General features: G+C 40.9%; 1 protein-coding gene across 2 annotated transcripts in view; it reads right to left on the bottom strand.

Annotated features, from left to right (window-relative positions):
* Positions 1–3,777: 3,777 nt before the first annotated feature.
* LOC122539259 (coiled-coil domain-containing protein 68-like) overlaps positions 3,778–27,459 on the bottom strand; it is a 70,587-nt gene continuing 46,905 nt past the window's right edge. For both annotated transcript variants that reach the window (XM_087990579.1, XM_043673984.2), the window contains 7 exons: positions 23,811–23,936; positions 22,761–22,889; positions 18,776–18,870; positions 11,444–11,549; positions 10,270–10,353; positions 5,428–5,504; positions 3,778–4,397 (listed from right to left, as the gene is read on the bottom strand). In XM_087990579.1, the coding sequence (XP_087846705.1) occupies positions 4,331–4,397; positions 5,428–5,504; positions 10,270–10,353; positions 11,444–11,549; positions 18,776–18,870; positions 22,761–22,889; positions 23,811–23,936 (684 nt within the window). In that variant the 3' untranslated portion in view covers positions 3,778–4,330. The remainder of the gene's footprint in view (positions 4,398–5,427; positions 5,505–10,269; positions 10,354–11,443; positions 11,550–18,775; positions 18,871–22,760; positions 22,890–23,810; positions 23,937–27,459) is intronic.

Here is a 27,459-nt window from a genome sequence, read left to right as displayed (position 1 = left end):
GCTCCCTCTATTCTCTTGACACCAGCAATACAATGCTCCGTAAGCACCTCAATGCTGGGAGTTTGGCCCTGCTGCCTCATGTGTACTATCTACAAGATACATTGCAGAAATTCAGCAAAAAGACCCTCAGACAGCACCTTCCAAACCCATGACCACTTCCATCTAGAAGGATAAGGGCAGCAGATACATGGGAACATCAACCACCAGCAAGTGCTCCTCTAAGCCACTGACCATCCAGAATTGGAAACATATCACTGTTCCTTCAGTGTTCCTGTGCATTGTGGGTCTACCTACACCAAATGGACTGCAGCAGTTCAAGAAGGCAGCTCACCACCACCTTCTCACGGGCAGCTCAGGTTGGGCAATAAATGTGGCCAGCCAGCAATGTCCACATCTCATGAGTAAACAAAAATAAGGAGCTGGTGCTGGATTTTCACTGCGTGGAGAGGGCAAATTCAAAAGAAGGAACTGCACTCTGACCTGCCATTCTCCTTTCATCTCTGTCCTCATCATCTTTAAGGCAAATAATCTTCAGTGCAAGCTTGTCTATCAGCTGATCTTGTATGTGTCAGCTCCCTTGCATAATAGCCAGTGTTACACTGAAAGGTCATCAAACTAAAATAATTATATCAGGTCTTGATGAAATCACACCTGGTGATCATAGAGTCACACAAAACAGAAACAGATCCTTCGGTCCAACCAGTCCCTGCCGACCATAATCCCAAACTAAACTAGTCCCTCTCCAAACATTTCATATTCATGAACTTATCCAAATGTCTTTTAAATATCGTAACTGTACCCACATCCACCACTTCTTCTGGAAAATCATTCCACACACGAACCACTGTCTGTACAAAAATTTACCCCTCATGTCTTTTTTAAATCTTGCTCCACTTAACTTAAAAATATGTCCCTGGTCTTAAAATCCCCTACCCTTGGGAAACGATGCCTGCCATTTACCTTATCTATGCTGTGGTTCTGTTCGCCGAGCTGGAAGTTTTTGTTGCAAACGTTTCGTCCCCTGGCTAGGCGACATCATCAGTGCTTGGGAGACTCCTGCGAAGCGCTTCTTTGATGTTTCCTCCGGTGTTTATAGTGGTCTGTCCCTGCCGCTTCCGGTTGTCAGTTTCAGCTGTCCGCTGTAGTGGTTAGTATATTGGGTCCAGGTCGATGTGTTTGTTGATGGAGTTTGTGGATGAATGCCATGCCTCTAGGAATTCCCTGGCTGTTCTCTGCCTGGCTTGCCCTATGTTGGTAGTGTTGTCCCAGTCGAATTCATGTTGCTTGTTGTCTGCGTGTGTGGCTACTAAGGATAGTTGGTCGTGTCGTTTCGTGGCTAGTTGATGTTCATGTATGCGGATTGTTAGCTGTCTTCCTGTTTGTCCTATATAGTGTTTAGTGCAGTCCTTGCATGGTATTTTGTACACTACATTCGTCTTGCTCATGTTGGGTATCGGGTCCTTCGTTCTGGTGAGTTGTTGTCTGAGCGTGGCTGTTGGTTTGTGTGCCGTTATGAGTCCTCCGGGTCGCAGTAGTCTGGCTGTCAGTTCCGAGATGCTCCTGATGTATGGTAGTGTGGCTAGTCCTTTTGGTTGTGGTATGTCCTCGTTCCGTGGTCTTTCTCTTAGGCATCTGTTGATGAAGTTGCGCGAGTATCCGTTTTTGGCGAATACCTTGTATAGGTGTTCCTCTTCTTCTTTTTGCAGTTCTGGTGTACTGCAGTGTGTTGTGGCCCTTTTGAATAGTGTCCTGATGCAGCTTCGTTTGTGTCTGTTGGGGTGGTTACTTTTATAGTTTAGGACTTGGTCTGTGTGTGTGGCTTTCCTGTATACCCTTGTGGTGAATTCTCCGTTCGGTGTTCTCTGTACCATCACGTCTAGGAATGGGAGTTGGCTATCCTTTTCTTCTTCTCTCGTGAATCGGATTCCTGTGAGTGTGGCGTTGATGATCCGGTGTGTTTTTTCTATTTCTGTGTTTTTAATGATTACAAACGTGTCATCGACATATCTGACCCAGAGTTTGGGTTGAATTTGTGGTAGGACTGTTTGTTCTAACCTTTGCATAACTGCCTCTGCTATGAGTCCCGAGATTGGTGATCCCATGGGTGTTCCGTTGATTTGTTCGTATATCTGGTTGTTGAATGTGAAGTGTGTTGTGAGGCACAAGTCCAGTAGTTTAAGTATGACGTCTTTGTTGATAGGTTCAGCGTCCTGTTTTCTGTTCTGTATGTCCAATAGGTTGGCTATTGTTTCTCTGGCTAGGGTTTTGTCAATCGAAGTGAACAGTGCCATCACGTCGAATGATATCATGGTTTCTTCTTTGTCTATGTGTATATTTCTGATGATGTCCAAGAATTCCTGTGTTGATTATCATAGGGCAAGCCAGACAGAGAACAGCCAGGGAATTCCTAGAGGCATGGCATTTATCCACAAACTCCATCAACAAACACATTGACCTGGACCCAATATACCAACCACTACAGCGGACAGCTGAAACTGACAACCGGAAGTGGCAGGGACAGACCACTATAAACACCGGAGGAAACATCAAAGAAGCGCTTCACAGGAGGCTCCCAAGCACTGATGATGTCGCCTAGCCAGGGGACGAAACGTTTGCAACAAAAACTTCCAGATCGGCGAACAGAACCACAGCAACGAGCACCCGAGCTACAAATCTTCGCACAAACTTTGAACACTTTATCTATGCCTAGTTTTGGTCTCTTTAATAAGGAAGAATAGAAGTTTTCAACCTGTAGAGACATATCTGCAAGCAGGTGGAACTCAGACCTTCTACCCCAAGAGAGGGGCACTACCACAGGAGTCGTCCTTTTAAGTGTTCCACTACAAATGTACCTACAAGCATCTTGTCCTAGGGGTTTGATGATTAGATTAGATTCCCTACAGCGTGGAAACAGGCCCTTCAGCCCAATTAATCCACACCAACCCTCCGAAGAGTAACCCACCCAGATCCATTTCCCTCTGACTAATGCACCTAACACTTTAGGCAATTTAGCATGGCCAATTCACCTGATCTGCACATCTTTAGACTATGGTTGGAAATCGGAGCACCTGGAGGAAACCCACGCAGATACAGGGAGAATGTGCAAACTCCACACAGACAGTCGCCCAAGGCTGGAATCGAACCTGGGACCCTGGTGCTGTGATGCAGCAGTGCTAACCACTGAGCCACCATGCTGCCAGTATTTAACTCAGTTGGCTGGACAGCTGGTTTGTAATGCAGATTGATGCTAACAGTGGCGCGGTGGCTCAGTGGTTAGCATTGCTGTCTCACAGCCCCAGAGTCCCCGAGTTGATTATACTGTCGGATAGCTGTCTGTGTGGAGTTCACACGTTCTTCCTGTATCTGCATGGGTTTCCTCCTACAGTCCAAAGATGTGCAGGTTAGGTGGATTGGCTATGCTAAATTGCCAATAGTGTCGAGGAATGTGCAAGTTAGGTGGATTAGCCATAGGAAATGCAGGGTTACAGAGATAGGGTAGAGTGATGGATCTGGATGGGATGCTGTTCAGAGGGTCGTTATGGACTCAATGAGCTGAATGGCCTACCTTCACACTGCAGAGATTCTATTAAAAGTGTGGGTTCAATTCCAGCTGAAATTACCACAAATGATTCTCTGACTCAAGTTCACCCCTTGCCTGAGGTTTAGTGACCCTCAGGTTAAACTTGCCACCTCTAATGAGAGACTAGTTTGGTTGGAAGATGGTGATTTTATCTTTACATAACTCCACCATTTACAAGTATAGTCATTCAGAATAAAAAGAATTAAATAAAAGATTTATTTCAGACAAGCAAATTACCCTGTACATGTTTAACTCTGCCCATGCTACCTCAATTAAAAATTAAAATGGGCATGCAGCATTGTTTAAAGCTATCTGCTGCTGGCTCTGCACAATAATGTGTTCTGCAAAGCAGTAAATCATATGATAATGTGCTAAGAGACTTTAAATGACGCAGTACAGAAAAGGCTTGTTTTCATAACAATGCTTGAATAAAAGTTGTATCATCATTAATTTTCGAAGCTGCACCTCATAGAACATTTTCATTTCATTGCCTCAACATTCGTCTTTTTTCATTTACAGCATTTTATTTCTTAACATGAAATGTATCTGAAAGACCACAGACTCAGGCATGAAAACTTTTTATCATCGTGTCCAGTTTCAGTCAAATTTGATTTTTGCTCTTCATCCTCTGATGCTTGTTTGGTCCCAGGGCAGCTGGAAGGCAGGTTCCGTGTGCAGAGACATCAAGCTCTCTTCTGAACAGCCCTTCTGTGGTAAACACTCTGCTGTACAGAAGCCGCTGATCCATGTTCAGGCACTTTTCTTTTTCCACTTCATTAACATTTGGTACGGGGTTTTGTTTCGAGCAGATTCATAACTATGGAGTGTGGGGCAAAGAAAGGGCGAGGACCAAAGTAGACAAACAGAAAAGACCAAAATGACCATCATCTTTCAATAACCAAGGCTTATCTTGTGACATATTACATTTACTGATATGATTATCTGCATTTCTTAATCAGTAGAATAAGACACATTGAGCCTTTCAATAAAAGCCCCTTCTCATTATCCTGAAGATGATATGTGATTAATTCATGCCCTTGGTTACCTTTGCTTTAGTTAAACTTACTTGGGATTTTTCCTGATGTTTTAAAAATCCAATATGAATTATACATTCTTGTAATCCAGTTTGCATTCAACTTTTTTTGGTTTATTTTCTTGTGTTTGTGATGGGGCCAAAATTAATTTTCAATTCTTTGGTGAATATGCCTACTTTGTCTTATTCATTTGTGGGATCTGGACGTCACTGACTTGCCTGCATTTATTGCCCGTCCCTAGTTGCCCCTTGAAAATGTGGTGGTGAGCTGCCTTCTTGAACTGCTGTAGTCCACCTGCTGTGGGTAAACCCACAATGCCATTAGGGAGGGAATTCCATTTGACCCAGTGATGGTGAAGGAAAATCAGTATATTTCCAAGTCAGAATGGTGAGTGGGAATTGGAGGGGAATTGCAGGTGGTGGTGTTCCCTTTTATATGCTGCCCTTGTCCTTCCAGATGGAAGTGGTCATGGGTTTGGAAGGTGCTGTCTGAGGATCCTTGGTGAATTTCTGCAGTGCATCTCATAGATGATACTGCTGCGAGTGAGTGTTGGTGGTGGAGGGAATGGATGCTTATGGATATGGTATCAATTGAGCGGGTTGTTTTATCTAGGATGGTGTCAAGACTCTTGACCATTGTTGGAGCTGCACCCTTCCAGGCAATAACTTCTCCATCATTGTGCAGTAGTAATTTATTTTTTAGTAAGATAGGCACAATGCTAAGAAATAACAATTATTTTCACATATTGTGCTTTAAGTATCCACTTTCCAAACTCTTTAATGTACATTACTATGAAAAAAACTCAAGATTTACCTGACAGAGGATACTGGTGAGGCATTCTTGTTTTGCTTTTCAGAGTAAACTTCTGTTTTATATTTCAGTTCTTTGTTCTGTTTAACAATAAAGTAAGTCATTTGCTAGCATTTCCATATTCTAGTACTAGATTAAAATTGTGGCAATGCTGATGAAGTTCTTAATTTTTTAAAATTTCATTAGTATGAACATGTTGTATCCAGTTAAAGGAAGGTTGTAACTTCCTTTTGCAGAGTACAAAGCCAAATAGAACATGCTGTGCAGCTCTTAAAAATGTCATTCAACCCATCATGCCTACGCCAAACCTTTAACTGTGAGAAAAGTTTAGCCAAGTTGAGCTTGAATTCTTGTCATTTGAAAAGGTGAGACTTCAAAATAACTTCAAAGAAGGTTTCAGGATTTTAAAGGAAAGTGACATTAGTGTTAAAAATTGTTGAAAGGTTGAAATGTTAAAAATTAGAAGCCATCAAATAAGAAGGTAACATGAAACAAGTTTTAAGCCAAAATGTTATAGAATGTGAAATAAATTACCAAGGCAGGGGCCTGCTGGGTCTTTCTAGCTAATATACTATCTCTAATACCATGACCGCTTGTAAAATAGCCTAACTTGTGGCATGTTAACAATGCCTTCTGAAAAACCATTGTTTCCTCTTTATCTGCCCTGCTTGTTACTTCCTCAAAGCATTCATGTTTGGCATGCTTGCCTTCATTGGGCAAAGCATTGAGAACAGAAGTTGCAATGTCATGTTGCAGCTGTCCACGACACTGGTAAGGCCACAACTGGAGAACAGTGTATAATTCTGGTTGCCCTGAAATAGGAAGGATGTTATTAAACTTGAAAGGTGCAAAAAAAATGTAAAAGGATGTTACTGAGATTGGAAGGTTTGAGTTATAAGGAAAGGTTGGGGATGGGCTGGGATTTTTTTTTCTCTGGAGCATAGGAGGCTAAGGGGTACCTTATAGAGGTTTATAGAATCACAAGAGGCATAGGAGAAAATGAGGACTGCAGATGCTGGAGAGTCAAGAGTCGAAAAGTGTGGGGCTGGAAATGTTCAGCAGGTCAGGCAGCAGCCGAGGAGCAGGAGAATTGACATTTCAGGCATAAGTCTTTCATCAGGAATGTTGCAGTTAGGCAAAGGGCATAGTTGAGGTGAATAGCAAAGGTTTTTCCCCATGATAGACGAGTCCAAAACCAGACGAGCATTGACTTAAGGTGAGAGGGGAAAGATTTAAAAGGGACAACATTTTCACACTGAGGGTGGTGTGTATATGGAACGAGATGCCAGGAAAGTGGCAAAGGCGGATACAATTACAACACTTAAAAGACCTGAGGGTTACCTCAGATTATAACAGGATCTTGACTAGATGAGCCAATGGGCTGAGAAGTGGCAGATGGAGTTTAATTCAGATAAATGCAAGGTGCTGATTTTGGGAAAGCAAATCTTAGCAGGACTTATACACTTAATGATAAGGTCTGAGGGAGTGTTGCTGAACAAAGAGACTTTGGAGTGCAGGTTCATAGCTCCTTGAAAGTGGAGTTGCAGGTAGATAGAATAGAGAAGAAGGCATTTGGTATGCTTACCTTTATTGGTCAGAGTATTGAGTACAGGAGTTGGGAGGTCATGTTGTGGCTGTACAGGACATTGGTTAGGCCACTGTTGGGATATTGTGTGTAATTCTGGTCTCCTTCCTATCAGAAACATGTTGTGAAACTTGAAAGGGTTCAGAAAAGATTTACAAGGATGTTGCCAGGGTTGGAGGATTTGAGCTATATGGAGAGGCTGAACAGGCTGGGGCTGTTTTCCCTGTAGCGTCGGAGGCTGAGGGGTGACCTTATTGAAGTTTATAAAATTTTGAGGGGCATGGATAGGGTAAATAGGCAAAGTCTTTTCCCTGGAGTCCAGAACTAGAGGGCATAGGTTTAGGGTGAGAGGGCAAAGATAAAAAAGAGACTTAAGGGCAACTTTTTCACACAGAGGGTAGTATGTGTATGGAATGCGCTGCCAAAGGAAGTGGTGGAGGCTGGTACAATTGCAACATTTAAGAGGCATTTGGATGGGTATATGAATAGCAAGGGTTTGGAGGGATATGGGCTGGGTGCTGGCAGATGGGACTAGATTGGGTTGGGTAATCTGGTCGGCAGGGACGGGTTGGACCGAAGGGTCTGTTTCCATGCTGTTCATCTCTATGACTCTATGACCTTCGGAAAGGTTTAGAGGGCCTGTTTCCTTGCTGTATACCTCTATGACTCTATGACAGCTACCAGCATGGGCAGAAGTTGGGACAAGAGGTTATTGACTTAAACAGCTGTGTTTCATAATATCAAACAAGTTGAAAATGCTATCCATTTCACAGAATCACAGAATTATTATTATGGTACAGAAGGAAGCCATTCAGCCCATCATACCTGCACCAGCAGGAGGGAGGTGGGGCTGGGGGGTGTGGCGTAGGTAGCTGAGAGTGCAATAGGTGGGTAAAGGTTGGGCTAACAAAATATTTTAGGGTGCCACAGTGGTTAGCACTGCTACCTCACAGTGCCAGGGACCCAGGTTCAATTCCAGCCTTGGGTGACTGTCTGCATGGAGTTCGCACACTCTCGCCGTGTCTGCATGGGTTTCCTCCAGGTGATCTGGGTTCCTCCCACAGTCCAAAGATGTGCAGGTCAGGTGGATTGGCCATGCTAAATTGCCCATAGTGTTAGGTGCATTAGTAGGGAGTAGGGAATATGTCTGGGTGGGTTACTCTTTGGAGGGTCGGTGTGGACTTGCTGGGCTGAAGGGCTTGTTTCCGCACTGTAGGGAATCTAATCTAATCAGCTCTGTTATCAGTAAAAGGCAGGAGAGTGGCACTAGATATGTTTGAAAGAGCAAGAGATTTGAATATGTTGCCAACTTGACAGTTCCTTTCATGGCTTTCTTGAATATGCCAATGAAATTGACAGTTCCAATGATATTTTCCATTTTTTAAGATTCCTATCTACTTTAATAATGCTAAATATTGCCTGACATCTCTTAAATGACATTTGATGTTTTCCAAAGATGTCCTGAAGCTATATTCAAAAGTACAGGGTGGCACGGTTGCTCAGCGGTTAGCACTGCTGCCTCACAGCACTGGGGTCCCAGATTCAATTGCAGCCTTGGGTGGCTGCCTGTGTGGAGTTTGCAAATTCTCCCTGTGTCTGCATTGGTTTCCTCCGGGTGCTCTGGTTTCCCCCCACAGTCCAAAGATGTGCAGGTCAGGTGGATTGGCCATGCTAAATTGCCCATAGTCAGAGGGAAATGGGTCTGGCTGGGTTACTCTTTGGAGGGTTGGTGTGGACTTGTTGGGCCGAAGGGCCTGTTTCCACACTGTAAGGAATCTAAGGTACTCTATCCTATTGAAGAACTAAAATAATTTTAAACTTTCTCCTATCGGGTCTAAAGTGCCCAAGTCATTCTTTGCAAATCCTACCAGCAAAAGTCAAAGCTAACTGAAGGTTAGAATTTTGTCTTTTTAATAGTCACTGGGTGAGAGATTAACAATATCCGGTGAAGGCACAACACAGGACGACTTGCATGCCAAACAGCAGAAGCTGTCTCTAAAATAGACAAGACTAAACAATCTCATAGCCAATGGATGAGATCTAAGCTCTTCAATCCCGTCACACTCAGATGTGGTGACAGATAATTAGACATCAGGCTGAAGGAGGAGGTGCCACAAACGTCACCATCTTCAATGATGGGTGACCAGCACATCATCCTCATTCAGACAGAAGTTCTGAGAGGGTGATCCATCTTGGCTTCCTCCAGAAGTGTCTCATCACAAGTCTCAGTCTGAATCCAATTTGAATCAATCTATGCAATATCAAGAAATAGTTGAAAAGGCTATGTGCTTTAACAATATTCTGGACATAGTATTGAAAACTGTCACTGCAAAACTAGCCAAGTTGATCCAATACATCTAAAACAATGACATTGGCCCAACAATGTGGAAAATTGTCCAGGCATGCCCTGTCCACAAATCAGGACAAATTAAACCTGGAAAATTACTGCCACTGCAGGAATTCCTCAGGATGGTCTTTGAAATACAAGGGAGTCAAGGGTCATGGACTGCTGGCAGAAAGTTAAGTTATGGCCATATCCAGATTTATCTGATCTTAATAAATGGTGGAGCAAGCTCAAAAGGCAAAATGGCCTGTACCTGTTCCTAATTCATAAGTATCTACTGCTCTAGACCCAACCATCTTTTGCTCATTCACAAATGACCTTCCCTCCATCATAACACCAGAAGTGGGGATGTACTGTGATGATTTCACAATGTTCAGTACAATTCATAAGTCCTCAGATAATTAAGTAGTCCATGTTATGTGCAGCAAGACCTGGACAATATCCTGGGATGTAAGTGGGTGGTAATATTCATGCCTGGGGGTTAACATTGACCAGTAACTGTGAGGCTAGGTATTTGATTTGAGGTTTAGGCATGGATGTTTAATGCATTCTACTGCCCATGTACTTAATGTAACCTCCATTGTTCTTTTATATATTTAATTATCCCTAAGGATAAGGGTTTAGCTTTTTTTCTTTTCAAGGTGGAAGATATATTTGCTGCACTCTGTTAAGCACCTTTTGAAATGTTTCACATTGTTGTTCCACAGTGTTAATTGCCATATTTTCTGTTCATTTGAGTCCTATCTCACACAATAATAAATTAACAGTGCTGGTTTTAATTAGGAACAAAAAGATTGTGAGATGAAAGTTAACTCAGTCAATTCATATTCTACTGTCCTGATAGATGCACAATGCAATTAATGATCATTGCAATCAACGTGTTAGCTCCATGTGCTTATAATTTACAAATAAACACCTCTGCTTCAAGTATGCCAACTTGTTCCCTCAGAGAGAGTATAATTTGATCCTGTTTTGACAACTTCATTTTCAAATTTTCAATCTGTGAAGAGAATAAAAAAAAGTATTACATAAAATACAGCAGAAGATGTTTCAGATTTCTCCTTCGTGGGTGAGGAGGTCCCTTCTAGTTCACAGTTTTTACACACACATGAAATAAAAACAACTAACACATCATATCTTGTGGGATAACTAAGAGCCACTTTTAACATAGTAACATTGGGAGATGAGTGTAAGCCACTCAACTCACCATTCAATTAGGACATTGTTGGTTTTAACCTCAACTGTATTCATCTCCTTATATACATATATATTCCTTTTTAGCCTTGCCAAGTAAATAGGTATGTGTGCATTTTTCTGATTATTCATTCATCCATCAATATCCAAAACATTATAAGTGTAGATAAAGAATGCTGATATCTGGAGCCAAAACAGAAAAACGTTGAAAGAATGAGCATCAGTGTTGAGTTAATGTTTAGTTGTAGACCTCAGACTGAGATTAATGTAGTTTCCAAACTTCATATTTTAGAAATGAACTACAGTGTCTAGACTGCAGATAATTTAACATGATTTTCTGGTATTGTCATCTGGTTGGTTAAGCGGCTCACAAACTTCCTCCTGAGGAGTACAATCATGCTATTTCTGATTACTCTAGTACTTGAGGAGTCTTAGAATATCACTACCATCAGGAATTGGATTGTGCAAAAATAATGATTTGTTATGAACAATGATGAGACATTTTACCCTAGCTTATCATCTTTTCTTAGCCTCCTTCCTCCAAGTTGTTGCTAACCCTTTTTGAATTCTTGCACGATTGTCAGCAACTTTGTTTCCTTTCCTCTTGGTTCCAATTTCTTCAGTACTATGCTTAGATACTGAGTGTTGACGGACTGCATGGTCATCTCTCAACTCTCATCCAAACTGAGGCCAGAGAACTCAACACAGATTGTGGGATGAACCTGGCACTTAACCCTGTATGACACAATATTCCATTAGCTGGCATATTTGCCCACTGAGGCACCCGGACAGCTAGATAGCAGAAGTAGTTTGATTGTTATTGAAGTGATGAATATTTTCCTACATCATGGAATAAACATTAATGTCTTATATAAATATCATGCTCTGCACCTCACCGTATTTATTACACTGTAGAGGTTTCGATGTTGTTGGGTGACAACACTGTCCAGATGAAATATCTTTTCTTGTAGCGTAGAAACTTCTAGCTGAAGATCCTGAAACCTGTTAACAAATACTTTTTGGTTGATTTGGTTAATGGCAACATTGTAAAAGCTTTCTCTCATTGCAAGCCCTTTCACCACTAGAATTAGCGAGAAAAATAAGGGAAGACAGTGTGACAGTGATAAATGATTTTTTAGCAAATAATTAACATGTGTATGGATTCAGCACACGTTCCTTAACATCAATTACTCAATCATCAGCAGGATGGGAAGCCTATCCCTGGCCTTTCCACCCAGGAGATTAGAGTCAGAATGTAAAGGTGGTGGTGTCCATCCCTAGAGCCACTCATCTGATTGAATGCTTCCTCACCACTAAATTCAACAAGGTGGGGAGAGGGAGGGTCACAAGATTCCATCCAGACATTTTAACAGGAAGTGAGAGAGAGCAAGAGTGGGACAGAACAGCAGTCATTGCATTCTGCAGAGGGAAATGACTGTTTTCTCAATTAGCTACTGTACCAAATGCTGGGAACAGTGTGTCCATTGGTTGAAGAATGGGAAACTGTGTAGCAATTTAAATAGACTTGAAACCCCCCACCCACCTTGGTGAGGTTCAGAGAAGAAACTGCTAGAAAGGGCTTAACTGCTGCATGTCAGTCTGGGAGTTCTCAGAAAGTTGAGGCACAAGGCCTACAACAGTCACTGGGTGTCATGACTCAACAAATGAGGCAAGTGAACCAGTGGAAGCTGGAAGTGACTTCAGATTCTTTGCTGAAAAGGTTGCAAATTTTGTTGAAAGAATGCTGTAAAGTATATATATATATATATATAGTGTGGGTTTATTATACAGATATGGATTTCTTTCTGACTAAGTAATGATTAGGCAATATTGCTTTTAGTTTTATAGTTATAGTAACAGTCTTAGAACTTGAAATCTTGTTGTGCAATTTCTTTAAGTCATTCACTGCAAATACATAGAAGTTATGTGTATTATTTATTGGGATTACTGCAAAGATACGGATTATTTTCTGAATTAAAAACTGATATGTCCAGGGAGAAACCATAGAGGCAATCTGTGTATAGACCTGGGAGGCATGAGCACAGTCCTCAATGAATATTTTGCAACAATATTCAAAATGGAAAAGGAGGATGCAGATATAGACATCAGGATGGAGGACCTCAGAATATTACAAGAAATTAACATGAAAAAAGAGAGAGAGAGAGAGAGAGAGAGAGAGAGAGAGAGAAGGTACCAGCAGATTCCGCAGCCTTAAAAGGGATAGTTCCACATACCTAGATGAGAGGCATTCCAGGTTTCTAAAGGAAGCAAACAAGGAGTTAGCAGGATCCCTCATAGTAATGTTCAAGTCCTGCCTGGCTACAGGTGAGGTGCCAGAGGACTAAAGAACTGCTAATGCTATCTATTCTTAAAAAAAAACTGAGAAGCTGGCAAGTTACAGGCCACTCACTCTAACCTCACTGGGGGGGGGCAGTTATTAGAAAAAACACTGAGGAACAGAATATATTTGACCTTGCAATGACACAGAAGAATCAGGGATAATCAGTACTTTTTTATATATAGAAAAGTTATGTTTAACAAATCTGACTTAACATTTTGTGGATTTAACTCGAAATTTAACAAGGCAAATTTTAACATGAGATCCATGGCAACGTGACATACAAGATCCAAAACTGGCTGAGTCAGGAAGTAGAGGGTGTTGATTGAGGGATGTATTTGTGACTAGAAGTCTGATTCCAATTGGGTTTCCTCAGAGCTCATTGTTAGGGCCCTTGCTGTTCGTAGTGTACATTAATGTCATGGACTGAAATTTGGGGGTATGGTCAAGAATTTCACAAATAACATAAAAAGTGATATAATGGTAAGTAGAAAGAATAACCATAAACTGTAAGAGGATATTATTGGACTGCTGAGCTGGGCAAAACAGTGGCAATTGGAATTCAACCTGAGAAAGTGTGAGATAATGCACTCAGGGAGGGTTAACAAGACAAGGGATGAATGGTAGGACCCTGGAAATTCCTGAGGATCAGAAGAAACATGGGGTGCATATGTGTGCATATTTACAGATCCCTGAATAAAGATAAAGTGGTTAAGAATGCATTTGGGATACTTGCCTTTATTAGTTGAGGCATAGAATGTAAACACAAAGAGGTTAAGCAGTACCTGTATAAAGCACTGGATAGGCCACAACTAGAGTACAGCATGTGGTTCTTGTCACCATGTTATAGGAGGGTTGTGATTATACTACAGATAGCTCACAGGAAATTTATCAGGATGTTGCATAGGCTGTAAGGAAAGATTGCATTGGATTGTTGGCTGACAATGGTGTGTAAGATAATGAGGAATATTAATAGAATGGATAGGAAGGTATTTTTCCATTCAAAGAAGAGTCAGTAACCAAGAGAAGATAAGAGGTGGAAGGCTAAGAGGACCGTTGAGAATTTCTTCACCCCCAAAGGGTGGTGGAAGTTTGGAATTCACTGCCTGAAAAGGTGGTTGAGTCAGAAACTCTCATAAGCATTTAACAGTATTTTTACATTGATTTTTTGTAACATAGCTTCCAGGGCTGTGGGCCATGAACTGGAACATGGCATAAATGTAGGAAGTTCATTGTTAATTGGTGGATTTGATGGCTGAAAGGCTTCCTTCTGTGTTGTGAACATCTATGTGCTGCATTGCAGTCCCATAATGGCATAGAATGAGAAGCAATTTTATTGAAAGGAATAAAATTCTTAATGGGCTTTACAAGTAGTTGCTGACTGAACATCTTACTTGCTGGAGAGGCTAGCACCTTGGTTCATGGCTTCAGCATAAAGGGTTCAATTGTATTTAGGAGTTGAATAAAGAGACATTTCTTCAATAAAAGATTTGAGTACCTTTAAAATTCTCTATCAGAGTTGGCTGTAGGTCCTTATTTTCAAAATTGACATGAATAGATTTCTGGGCGCTTAATGTAATCAAGGGATATGGAGATCATGTAATCTTATTGAATGATGAAACAGATTGAGCTGAATAGTGCATGCCTGCTGCTATTTCTTATGCTCTTACGGATATATATCTTGGGGATGTGAACGAATATATTGCCTTCCTGATATCAAGATGAGAAACATTAAGGCTCATGCTTTAAACCATCTGAAAAGGATTGGGAGAACAGTTAAATTGTTATGATTGTTTTATGTCATTTAAGGAAGGAATTTTGCAGAACATTTTAAAGGAGACCTATTAAAAAGGCTTCATGACTGGCATTCATGCAATGTTTATATGTAAATATGCAAAGTATTAATAGCTGGCAATTGAGAAACATTAATTAGAGTGTGGTGTGATGGTGGTAGGGTGTAGTCATCAGTAACTTAATTGTATTAAAAATACATTTCTTTCATCCCAGAACAAAGAAAAAAGAGCAACAGAAAAGATAAAGGAGACACACAAATTGTCATTTGCTAATGTTCTTTAGACTAGGAATTATGCCAAAGAAATAATGGCTGGCAAATGTTACACTCTATTTAAAGAAAAGCAGGGTGAGAAAAACACGTTACAGCCCAGTTAGTCTCATCCCAACTGGAGGTAAAGCTCTAAGGGATATTTTATACTTCACAACTGTGGGTGACTGTTTTAGTCACCGTAAACAGATTTCAGAAATTTGGATTGCTATTGTGCACGATTAACAGGAGAGTATCTCCAGTCACATGCGACATCTGAAAGCTGAATCTCTGGATTCCACATTTTGAGATGAAAACAGAAAGACATGGGCTGCAAAATTACAAATTTACAATCTTGCAGTATCTTTAGCCTAGTTAAACATATTCAGCATTAAATAGTGAAAATTTAAACCTTTGAAAAGTAAAAAATAAAGAACTGATTACACCTAATTTAATCATAGCTCCTTGACAGTAGAGTTGCAGGTAGACAGGATAGTGAAGAAGGTGTTTGGTATGCTTTCCTCTATTGGTCAGAGTATTGAGTACAGGAGTTGGGAGGTCATGTTGTGGCTGTACAGGATATTGGTTAGGCCACTGTTGGAATATTGCACGCAGTTCTGGTCTCCTTCCTATCAGAAAGATGTTGTGAAACTTGAAAGGGTTCATGAAAGATTTACAAGGATGTTGTTGGGGTTGGACGATCTGAGCTATATGGAGAGGTTGAATAGGCTAGGGCTGTTTTCCCTGGAGCAAGGGAGGCTGAGGGGTGACCTTATAGAGGTTTACAAAATTATGAGGGGCACGGATAAGGTAAATAGACAATTTTTTTTCCCTGGGGTGGGGGAGTGCAGAACTAGAGGGCATAGGTTTAGGGTGAGAGGGGAAAGATATAAAAGCACCTAAGGGGCAACTTTTTCACGCAGAGTGTAGCACGTGTACGGAGCTGCCAGAAGAAGTGGTGTCGGCTATTACAATTACACCATTTAAAAGGCATCTGGATGGATATATGAATAGGAAGGGCTTAGAGAGATATGGATTGGGTGCTGGCAGGTGGGACTAGATTGGGTTGGGATATCTGGTTGGCATGGGTGAGTTGGACTGAAGTGTTTCCGTGCTGTGCCATCTCTATGACTCTAAGTGGAAGCAATGCGCATTTTTGTGCTTCATCACTTCCTGAACCACTTGCACTGTGTCAGCATGCTCCACTGAATCAATAGGTTACACCTATTTTGATGGACACCAAGTAGGGGGAAAGCCAAGGAGGCAATTCCTACCATTGCCATAGGCTTCATTCTCTGCATTATATTCAATCCTCTAGCCAACTGAGCTGTCTGACCCCCAAAGTAAGAAGCAAATCGTAAGAAAAAGATGTACAGAAGGTGGGACCGGTCGAGACAACTGTGAGACAGACATTAAAACATTTCACAGGTGTTCTGAAAAATGTTCATGCTGAGAAAATCAAAAAGACCAAATGGATAATTTTCACTTCCACAGCTTGCATAGTAACCTGATGGAGCAGTTCACACAGTTAATATAGAATCAACTTGATTTCAATGGAAACGAAAATTGGGCAGGAACTGCAGAGGACAATAAGATCATTAGACCATGAGACTTGGAAGCAGAATGGGATCCAGAGAGAGCTGACTAATTGGATACAAAATTGGCTTGACAATAGGAGTCAGAGGATCATGGTAGAGGGTTGATGTTCACAACGAAAACCTGTGATCAGCAATGTACCATAAAGATCAGTGCTGGGTTCACTGTTAACGGTGAAGAAGGTTAGCTAAGACTACAATGGGATTTGATCAACTGGACCAGTGGGTCAAGGAATGGCAGATGGAATTTAATTTAGATAAATACAAGGTGTTGCATTTTGGTAAGACAAACCAGGACAGGACTTACACAGTTAATGTTAGGGCCCTGGGGCATGTTGTTGAACAGAAGGATCTGGGTGTACATGTACATAGTTCCCTTAAAGTGGCATCACAGGTACACAGGATGTTGAAAAAAACTATTTGCCTTCATCGATGAGAGCATTCATTATAGAATTTAGGATCATATTACAGCTATACAAGACATTGGCAAGGTCACATTTTGAGTACTATTCTAGTCGCCCTGTTATTGAAAGGATGTTATTAAACTGGAAAGAGTGCAAAAAAGGTTTTACAAGGATATTACTGAGACTGGAGGGTTTGAGTTATAAGGAGAAGTGAATAGGCTGGGACTTTTTCTCTGGAGTGTTGGAGTCTGAGGGGTAACCTTTTAGAGGTTTATAAAATCATGAGTGACAGTGAAAAGGTGAATAGCCAAGATCTTTTCGCCCTGGTGGGGGAGTCCAAAAATGTTTAAGGTGACGGGGGAAGATTTAAAAGGGACCTGAGGGGCAATGTTTTCATACAGAGGGTAGTGCGTATATGGAATGAGCTGCCAGCGGAAGTGGTAGTTAGCTAGTACAATTACAACATTTAAAAGATATTTGGACAGATAGATGGATAGGAAAGGTTTAGAGTGACACAGGATAATGCAGGGAAATGGGACAAATTCAGTTTAGAAAACCTGGTTGTTATGGACAAGTTGGACCAAAGGATCGCTTTATATGCTGTATGACTCTGATTCTATCAATTCATTACCAGCTGAGTGAAGAAATTCCTCCCCAACCCTGTCTGAAATGTTGAATCCCTTATTCTGAGATTATGTCCTCGGAATCTAGAATTAACCAGGAGAGGAAATAACCTTTCTCTACCTACCCTTTCAAATCTGCCAAGAATCATACATCTTTCAATAAGGTTGCGTCTCATTTTATTTACATTCCAATGAGTACTAGCCCAATCTACTTAACATTTTTGCAAGGTTTTTGCAAGGTTTGTGAAGGTTTGTACCTCAGATATAAATAGAAAGCAGGAGACAACAGATTTGCTTCACTTGGAGGTCGCCACTGATGATGTTACCTAGCCAGGTAATGAAACATCTGGATATCAAACCTACAGCTCAGCGAGCAAACCTACACCCTACTTAACATTTCCTTACAAAAGAGTCCCTCCATACCTGGTTTGAGCTGAATAAACTGAATATATAGTGGGCTACCTCCAGTGCCACTATATATTTCCATAGATAAGGGATCCAAAACTGCTCACAGTACTCCAGCTTCTAATTAATGCAGGGTACAGTTTTAGCAAAACCTTCCTACTTTTATACTCCATTTCCTTTGAAATAAAGGCTAAAATTTGTCATTTGCCTTCCCTATTACCTTCTGAATTTGAGTGCTGGCTTTTTCAGATACATGGTTGAGGACTCTCAAATCCCTCTGTTCTGTAACATTCTGCAGTCTTCCTCCATTTAAATAATATTCAGCTCCTCTATGCTCCTCAAATATTTTCTTATTATCGTCTATCTACCAAGATTTTGCCCATTCACTTAACCTGTCTGTTGGTTCTCTTTGGATTCTTTGTGTCACCACTTGCCTTCCCACCTATTTTTGCATCATTCATAATTATGGCAATAGTACATTCAGTCTATTAATATATATTGTAAATAATTTTCTGCTTGACTGATTTAAAGGTAAAGTCAAGAGTCCTTTCAGACCATAGGGCTGCTTCATTATTAGAGAGATGAGTATCTTCATAAAGGGAGAGGTTGAGAGGGACAGTCATTGATAGTAACCTCAGCCGGTATGGGAATTAAACCCGCTCTGCTGGCATCGCTTTGCATCTCAAACCAGATTTATATTCAATGAGCTAGCCAACTCCCATTGTTGAAGGTTAAAAAACGTAGCTCCAATAGACAAGAAATGGAAAGTATTAGACAATGGAAGACAAGCTGAAACATTTGTCATTGTAGTAAACCTCCTACCTCGATGAGCCATCGGGAACATCCATAGAAGTAGAACTCTTCCATTCCATGTTATTTTCCATAGACTGCTTCCTTTCTATCAACTCTTTCTTCTCCTAAATAAATATTTGAATCACAACTTCAGGAATTCTCTCAGAATACAAAATGTTTAAAACTTAGAGAGCTAACATTAATTTTCATATAGATTTAAAGAATTAGGAGTGACAAAACACTGTTCATCCAACTTGCTCTTTTGTTTAGGCCTTTATTTAGGATCCGTAGGAGACTTTATTTTCCTCTCATACAATTTTAATTAATGTATTCTTTTAAGCTTCCTTTGTGTGCTATTTTGAGACTGGTGTTAATTCATGAAACAGGTTGTGTTAAAATAGAACAGAAAGGAATTTTGTGTGAATATACTAACTAGTGCATTGCCAGAGGAAACAAAACTTCAGAAATGTTATAATCTTGCCTGTTTCTCCGTCTTTACTGTATCTTTGTTAACACAAAATATACTTGTATGCATATTTTCATTATTGCCATTAGGAATCCTGTAAAGACTGAGACTTTTGGACTGTATCCAAAAAAGCAGGGGTACAATTATAGATCCTGAGAAAGATGCTGCTGATGAAACTTAACTGGTGTGGTAGCATCTGTGGAGAGAAAACACAGTTAATGTTTTAACTCCAGTGACTCTTAATCAGAATTTTTCTGATGCACAGATGCTGCTAGACCTGCTGAGTTTCACCAGGAATTTCTTTTTTGTTTTGTTTCAGATGTCCAGAATTCACAGTTCATTGTTTGATTTATCTGAGAAAGATGTTTTGATCCCTGAGTGCATTGGATAACCTAAGCATCATTAGTCTGGATGGATAATGGAGCATGTTCTGCTACTAAGGTCTCTTTCTTTTACACCTGGACAATTTAATTGTTTAGACTTTCCACTTACAGTAAAGCAGCAAGTTTTTTTCATTAGTTGAATGCCTGATACAGATTAAAACCCATCACCACGTGTCTCAGCTTCAAATAACTCCACACAAGTAAAGTCTCTCTTTTGCACAATTTCTCTAAATAGGCCGCACTTTACAGACAGAAGGTGAATTGGTAATTGTTCCATTACATGTCCAGCAGGGATCACCCTATCCAGGAATTTTCCAGCCATCTGGAGTCAAACTGCAAAGATCCCAAGTCTGCTGACAGGTCACCATCAGCTTGGGAATGTTGCAGAGCTGTCTGCATCAGAACTTAATTGAGACAAAATCAAAATATTGCAAATATGAAATAAGAATAATTAAAAAAAGTGGAAATACTCAGTTGTGTCTGGCAGTATCGATGGAGAGAGACAAGAGTTAACTTTTCAGGTCAATGACCTCTCATCTGGATTCTGATCATCCTAGTTTGAAAGATAAGTTGTCAACCTGAAACATTAACTCTATCTGAGATGTGGCTGGTCCTGCAGGCAGCAGGAAGACAACTTAATGTGGTGGGTTGGCAGTATCCCAGAATTCTGCTGCATTCCCTCCTGAAAAAGACTTAAGTTCTGAGTGGGAACATCCAAGCTCATCTTTCACGCCCAACCACCAAGTGAGGCTCTTAATTGGTGAGACAACATAAGGACCTGATTCTTCCTGGGCTGAGATTATCTTCACACCAGATGAGATGAAAAGAAAGTTAGCCAACCTAATGCGCAGGCTAGTCACTGGCAGATTATTAATTAATGAGAGAATCACTCAAACAGCACAAGTTTGTGCTTAATTGAGGGACTGGAAATAGGGCAGAATCATGGCCACTGAGAGCCACCCCTGATCCTTGCTTCTGACACCTTTCTCCTGTGACCTCAATCCCATCCAAAAAACAAAGACCCTTACCTGACATCTTGCTCCTCGTGATCTCGGTTATACTCTAGCAGCAGTTGCAGTCTGCTGAAGATGAGAGCTGCGTATCTCTAATTGGCCAGCTGCTCTCTCTGGGCAGGCATTGTGTCAACCCAACCTTCCCTAGGTCTTTAGTTTGGAAGAAGGCCCACTGCTGCCTTCCAAACTGCCTGACTGGAGGGAGACACAGAGAGTTCTGCTCAGTCAAAATCCGTATGGGTTTCTTGCCATCTTTTTCAGCATGAAAACCTGACCTTTCATGAGGAAATAGACCAACTTCACCCCTGAGAATGGTTGTAAAGTAGAGTGTATGGATTTTATCGAGCAGAACCTCTCTTGGGTCATTACAGGCAGTGATTTTGTCTTGTCTGGAGTGGTGATTGGAAGGGAAAGCATAATTTCCTCCATGCAGGGAGCCAATATGTTAAATTGTCAGCACCATTCCTCACTGGAATAGTTCCCCAGAGGCTGGATCAAGATCAGGAATGCTGTCTGTCTTCAATTGAGATAAGTTAAAGAGCAATTAAAGCTAAAGAGCAATTAAAGCTGACTGGAATTTCCCAATCAGTCTGTGAGATCTACCCGCAGAATTAGCAGCATGGATATCAAAATACTGCCTCTAAGCAGACTCTGCCTTCTCCTGTTGCTGAATGCCTTAAAGGAGCAACTTCTTTTAATTTCAGATTTTATTTTTAAGTTGCTGAAAGACTACCTCATAATGATATACTATAGTTTCTTCTGTGCTGGAGGGCCACTTTTCTGACCCCACCCATTGAACAGCAAGTACATTCTCTCACCAATCAATGGAAAATTGCTTGTAACATGTTGCTGCCTTGGGTCCTGCATTGGATACCCCAGCATCAGAGTCCTGACCCAACAGGAAATTGTGATCTATGAAACAATACTGAAGTTGAAGGACACACTTAGAATGGACCCCAATCTCAAACACATTGAAAATCTTTCTTCTCTTGGTCAGGTTTCTTAGAGTCGTAGAGTCATAGAGTCATAGAGATGTACAGCATGGAAACAGACCCTTCGGTCCAACGTGTCCATGCTGACCAGATATCCCAACCCAATCTAGTCCCACCTGCCAGCACCCGGCCCATATCCCTCCAAGCTCTTCCTATTCATATACCCATCCAAATGCCTCTTACATGTTGCAATTGTACCAGCCTCCACCACATCCTCTGGTAACTCATTCCATACAAGTACCACACTCTGCGTGAAAAAGTTGCCCCTTAGGTCTCTTTTATATCTTTCCCCTCTCACCCGAAACCTATGCCCTCTAGTTCTGGACTCCCCGACCCCAGGGAACAGACTTTGTCTATTTATCCTATCCATGCCCCTCATAATTTTGTAAACCTCTATAAGGTTACCCCTCAGCCTCCAACGCTCCAGGGAAAACAGCCCCAGTCTGTTCAGCCTCTCCCTGTAGCTCAGATCCTCCAAACCTGGCAACATCCTTGTAAATCTTTTCTGAACCCTTTCAAGTTTCACAACATCTTTCCGATAGGAAGGAGACCAGAATTGCACGCAATATTCCATCAGTGGCCTAACCAATGTTGTGTACAAGCCGCAACATGACCTCCCAACTCCTGTACTCAATACTCTGACCAATAAAGGTAAGCATACCAAACGCCTTCTTCACTATCCTATCTATTTGCGACTCCACTTTCAAGGAGCTATGAACCTGCACTCCAAGGTCTCTTTGTTCAGTAACACTCCCTAGGACTTTACCATTAAGTGTATAAGTCCTGCTAAGATTTGCTTTCCCAAAATGCAGCCCCTCACATTTATCTGAATTAAACTCCATCTGTCACTTCTCAGCTCATTGGCCCATCTGGTCCAGATCCTGTTGTAATCTGAGGTAACCCTCTTCGCTGTCCACTACACCTCCAATTTTGGTGTCATCTGCAAACTTACTAACTGTACCTCTTATGCTCGCATCCAAATCATTTATGTAAATGACAAAAAGTAGAGGGCCCAGCACCAATCCCTGTGGCACTCCACTGGTCACAGGCCTGGAATTTCAGATAAGGTTAGCAATATTGAAATGGTCGGATTTTATGCTCCAACTTATCGTGCACCTTAAGGTCTCCCAATAGAATTTTCTCCAGGCTCACTCCATTTACCTTCTCCATCCTCTCTATTAGTTTTTCCAGTTCCGTGGCTCTATTCTGTTTCTGCTGAAGTTGTAATACCAGGTTATTGTAATTTTCCACATTTCTCTTCAAACTTTGTTCCTGCTCCTCAGCAAAAGTCTGAAAAGGAAGTGAAACATTTCAGAATAGGTCATAGATTTGATTATTGTAACTCTTATAAGCTCTAAATGAAAAAAAAATAAAACAAAGAACCATGGATCTGGAGATCTGAAACAGAAGCTGAAATTGCTGGAGAAACCCAGCAGGTCTGGCAGCATCTGTGGGAAGAAAGCAGGGTTTTGGGTCCGGTGATTCTTTATCAGCAGAAGAAGGGTCACCAGACCTGACACACTAACTCTGCTTTCTTCCCACAGATGATGTCAGTTTCTCCAGCAATTTCCGTGCTTGTTTAAAAAAACCCTGCTTTTTAGAGACTGTGGTTCCAACATCGTTTTCATGGCTTTAGTTCATCATATAACATAGACAATGAGTTGACAGACAGGCAATCTGCTCTCAGAGCTGCTGTTGAAATGTTCATTTTTCCAGGGTTGGGGGAGACCAAAACTAGAAAGCATAGGTTCAAGGTGAGAGGCGAAAGGTTTAAAAAGCATCTAAGGGGCAACAGTTTCATGTAGAGGGTGGTGCGTGTATGGAATGAGCTGCCAGAAGAAGTGATGGAGGCTGGTACACTTGTAACATTTTAAAGGCATGTGGTTGAGTACATGAATTGGAAGGGTTTAGAGGGATATAGGCCAAATGCTGGCAAATGGGACTAAATTAATTTAGGATATCTGGATGGCACAGACAAGTTGGACTGAAAGGTCTGTTTCCATACTGTACATCTTTATGACTCTTTGTGGACAAAGCCTGATCTCCAGCATACATCCTGGATATTTTGGTGAAGTATAGACACTGATCAAATTCAATTACTATCAATGTGTTAACTTCTATAGATGTGAAACTCTGTTAAATGTTTGCCATCCTCGTTCTGTCTTTGCTTTTTAATTTTTAATCTTCAGTCAGATGCTTAATGACACTGACCTGTAACTTGTGCTTCTCTTCATCATGTCGTTGTCTTAGTTCATCCATCTGCTTTTGGTAATTTTCGAAAAGTTTTTGTGAGGCTTTCCGAAGTGCTGCAGCTCCTGCTTCTTGACTGGCCTCCAACTAAACACATGAAATATTTAAACATGAGAACCACAGTCAAAACATGTACACCCAACAATAGACATTCCCACCATTTTCCTCATCCCAAATGGGAGCTCAGGGAGTATTTTGGGGAATGCATTAGCATCGATTGAGGATTGGTTAAGATGGAATGTCGGGATTAGTATGTCTTTTTCAGGTTGGAAAGATGTAATCACAAGAATCAGTCCTGGGGCCTCAAATATTTATTACCAATATCAATGACTTGTGGCAGTGCATCCATATTTGATGGCAACACAAAACAAAAGTGGGAGGTCATGTTGTAAAGAGTACATAAGGAATCTGCAAGGTGATACAGATAGGTTGAGTGACTGGGCAAAAACTTGCCAATTCGAATTTAATGTAGGAAAGTGTGAGGCTATATACTTTGGAAGGAAGAATAAAAAGGCCAACTTTAATTTAAAAACTAACATCAGACTTCAAAAAAAGTACAACACAGATGGGTCTGGGTGTTCTTGTGCATGAAACATAAAATGTGGGTTTAGCAAGAAATTAAAAACATAAATCGAATTTTGCCTTTTATCATTGGAGACTGAAGTTTAAAAATCAGAGAAGTCTTGATGCAACTGTATAGTGTGTTGGTGGGGCTGAACCTGAAATAATGTCAACAGTTTTGATCCAAAGAGGATACACTGGCACTGGAGGCTATTCAAAGAAATTCACTGGGCTGATTCCTGGGGTGAAGAGTTTACAAATAGGGAGTTCTGAAGATGGGTCACTGGACCCAAAACATTAACTCTGCTTTCTCTCTCTAGATGCTGCCAGATCTACTGAATTTTTCAAGCAATTTCTATTTTTGTTGGTGTTGTACAAATACGGAGGGCTTGTTACAACTGTACACAGGTAAAAACAATGACTGCAAATGCTAGAAACCAGATTCTGGATTAATGGTGCTGGAAAAGCACAGCAGTTCAGGCAGCATCCAAGGAGCAGGAAGATTGATGTTTCTGGCAAAAGGAATGTTGAAGGGCTTTTGCCCAAAACGTCGATTTTACTGCTTCTCGGATGCTGCCTGAACTGCTGTGCTTTTCCAGCACCACTAATCCAGAATACAACTGTACACAGCATTAGTGAGGCCTGACCTGGAGTATGGATACAGTTTTGGTCCCTATATTTAATAAAGGATATACTGGCATTGGAGACAGATTAAAAGAGATTCATGAGGTTGATTCCCGTGTGGTGACCTATCAAGAACGGCTAAGCAGCTTAGGCCTTTATTCATTAGAGTTTAGAAGAATGAATCTTATTGAAACACACAAGATTGTGAAGGGGCTTGACAGGGAAGATATTGAGAAGATGTTTCTACCAGTGGAGCATCTTGAACCATTTTGACATGGTTACAGAATAACAGGACATTCATTTAAAACAGAGATGTGGAGGATTTTCTTTTCCCAGATGGCAATGAATGTCTTAAATTCTCCACTTCAAAAAATTGTAGAGGCTAGATCACGGAAAGTATTTCAAGAGGGGTAGGGTGGACTTTTTAAATATCAGGGTGTTGATGCTTATGCTGAGCTTGCATGAAAGAGTAGTTGAAGCCTATGGCAGATCAGCCATGATCTTGTTAAATGGTGGACCAAGCTTGAGGGGCAAATGTCCTACTCTTGCTGCTATTTCTTATTTTGTCACGTACTAGCTGACTTACAAACAAGGAGCAGGAGTAGGCCTTTCAGCCTCTTGAGCATGCTCTGCCATTCAATAAGATCATGGCTAAACTTAGTGTAACTTCAAAAGTTCATTCCCACCTAACCCTGATTAACTTTCAGCCTCTTACTTAACATGAATCAATGCATCTTAAAAATAGTCAAGAACTCTGTTTCCATCAACTTTTCAGGAAGACATTTCCAAAGACTCATACCTATTAAATAGATGACTCCTTGACTGTCCCGTAAAAGAAAACATCCTCTGTCAAGATCTCTCAGGATCTTCTTACCCTTCTAATGTCCAGCAGATAGAAGTCTAATCTGTCCTATCTTTTCTGGTAAGACTTATTCCAGGTATGGTAAACCTCCTCTGAACTGCTTCCATCTTTACATCCTTCCTTAAATGACATGACTCATAATGTATGCAGTGCTCCAGATGTTGTCTCACCAATCCCCTCTAGAACTGAAGCATAAGTTTTTACATTTGTATTCAATTACTTCAGCAGTAAATTAAAATATTCCATTTGCTGTACCTTCCATCTAACTTTTTGAGAATCAGGCACGAGAAGACTCAGATCCTTATGTATCTAAGAGCTTGACATCATTTCTCTCATCATTTAGATAATATTCCTCTTTTCCATTCTTCCTTTCAAGATGGACAATTTTGCATTTTTTCCACATTATACTCCATTTGCAACATCTTTCTTTACTCAGTTAAACTATTTATATCCCTTTGCAGTTTCCTTATGACCTCTTCACAACTTAATTTCCTTCCTATCTTTGTGTCATTAGCAGATTTAGCAACAATTCTTCTGTCCCTTCATCTAAGTAATTTATATAAATTGAAAAGTATTAGGATTCCAGCAGATGATCCCTATGGCACAGCAGTCTTGTCAGGCAGAAAGTGACCCAGTTATGTTTACTGTCTGCTTCCTGTGACCTAACTAAATCTTCTATCATGCCAATATGTTAGCACAACACATGAGCTCTTATTTTCTACAACAACCTTTGATGAGGCATCTTCTGAAAAGACTTCTGGAGACCTAAGTACAGTACATCTGTTGGTTCTCCTTTATCTACAGCACTTATTTCTTCCTCAAAATACTCCAATCGGTTGGTTAAACTTGATTTCCCTTTCGCAAAACCATGTTATCTTTGTTTACTTATCTTGAATTTATCTCAGTATCTTGCCACAACTTCCTTAAAAATAGTTCTAAACACTTTCACAATTACAGATGTTAAGTTAACTGGCCTATCTGCTTTTGGGTAGTTGTTAGTTCTAGAAAATGGATTTTTAAAAAATTTTCAGCACCTTTATTCAGTATCAGCTGGTTGGCTTATATTGCATTTAGATGTCAAATATACATTTCTGTCCTGTGTCATAGCCATTTTTTAAATTCTTGTACACAAGTGTGATCTTCTTCATTTCCTCACCAAATATTCTCTCTAACTGAGATTACGGTTAAGTGCAGATTTTTCATGGATGTTTCACTGGAGTTGAGTTGGCCAGAGCGGTGTTAGTTGTGACTCCTGACTTCACATGCCGGATGCATGGAGATCTGGAATGGCTTTGGGTCACCAGCTGCAGCAATGGCATAGCAAGGACTCTTGGCAGTGGTAGACCTGGACCACAGACCCTTTCAGCGGTGAGAGGTGGTGGTGCCCAGAGCAGGGTTCCTGGCTCCCGTAGGCAAGGACAGGGGACCTTGCAGAAGTGTTGGAGCCATGTTTGAAACCCCAGCGGATGAAGATAAACTCTATTTAAGTACTCTCTCTATATTCCTTTGAACTTCAAAATGGCACCAGATTGTGGCAACAGAACAGTTTTCATTGTATCTCCT

Source organism: Chiloscyllium plagiosum, unplaced genomic scaffold (assembly GCF_037043375.1).
Source record: "Chiloscyllium plagiosum isolate Xiang-an unplaced genomic scaffold, Cpla_swu_hap1 HiC_scaffold_1, whole genome shotgun sequence".
Lineage (NCBI taxonomy): Eukaryota > Metazoa > Chordata > Chondrichthyes > Orectolobiformes > Hemiscylliidae > Chiloscyllium > Chiloscyllium plagiosum.
This window is presented reverse-complemented; position numbering and strand designations above follow the sequence as displayed.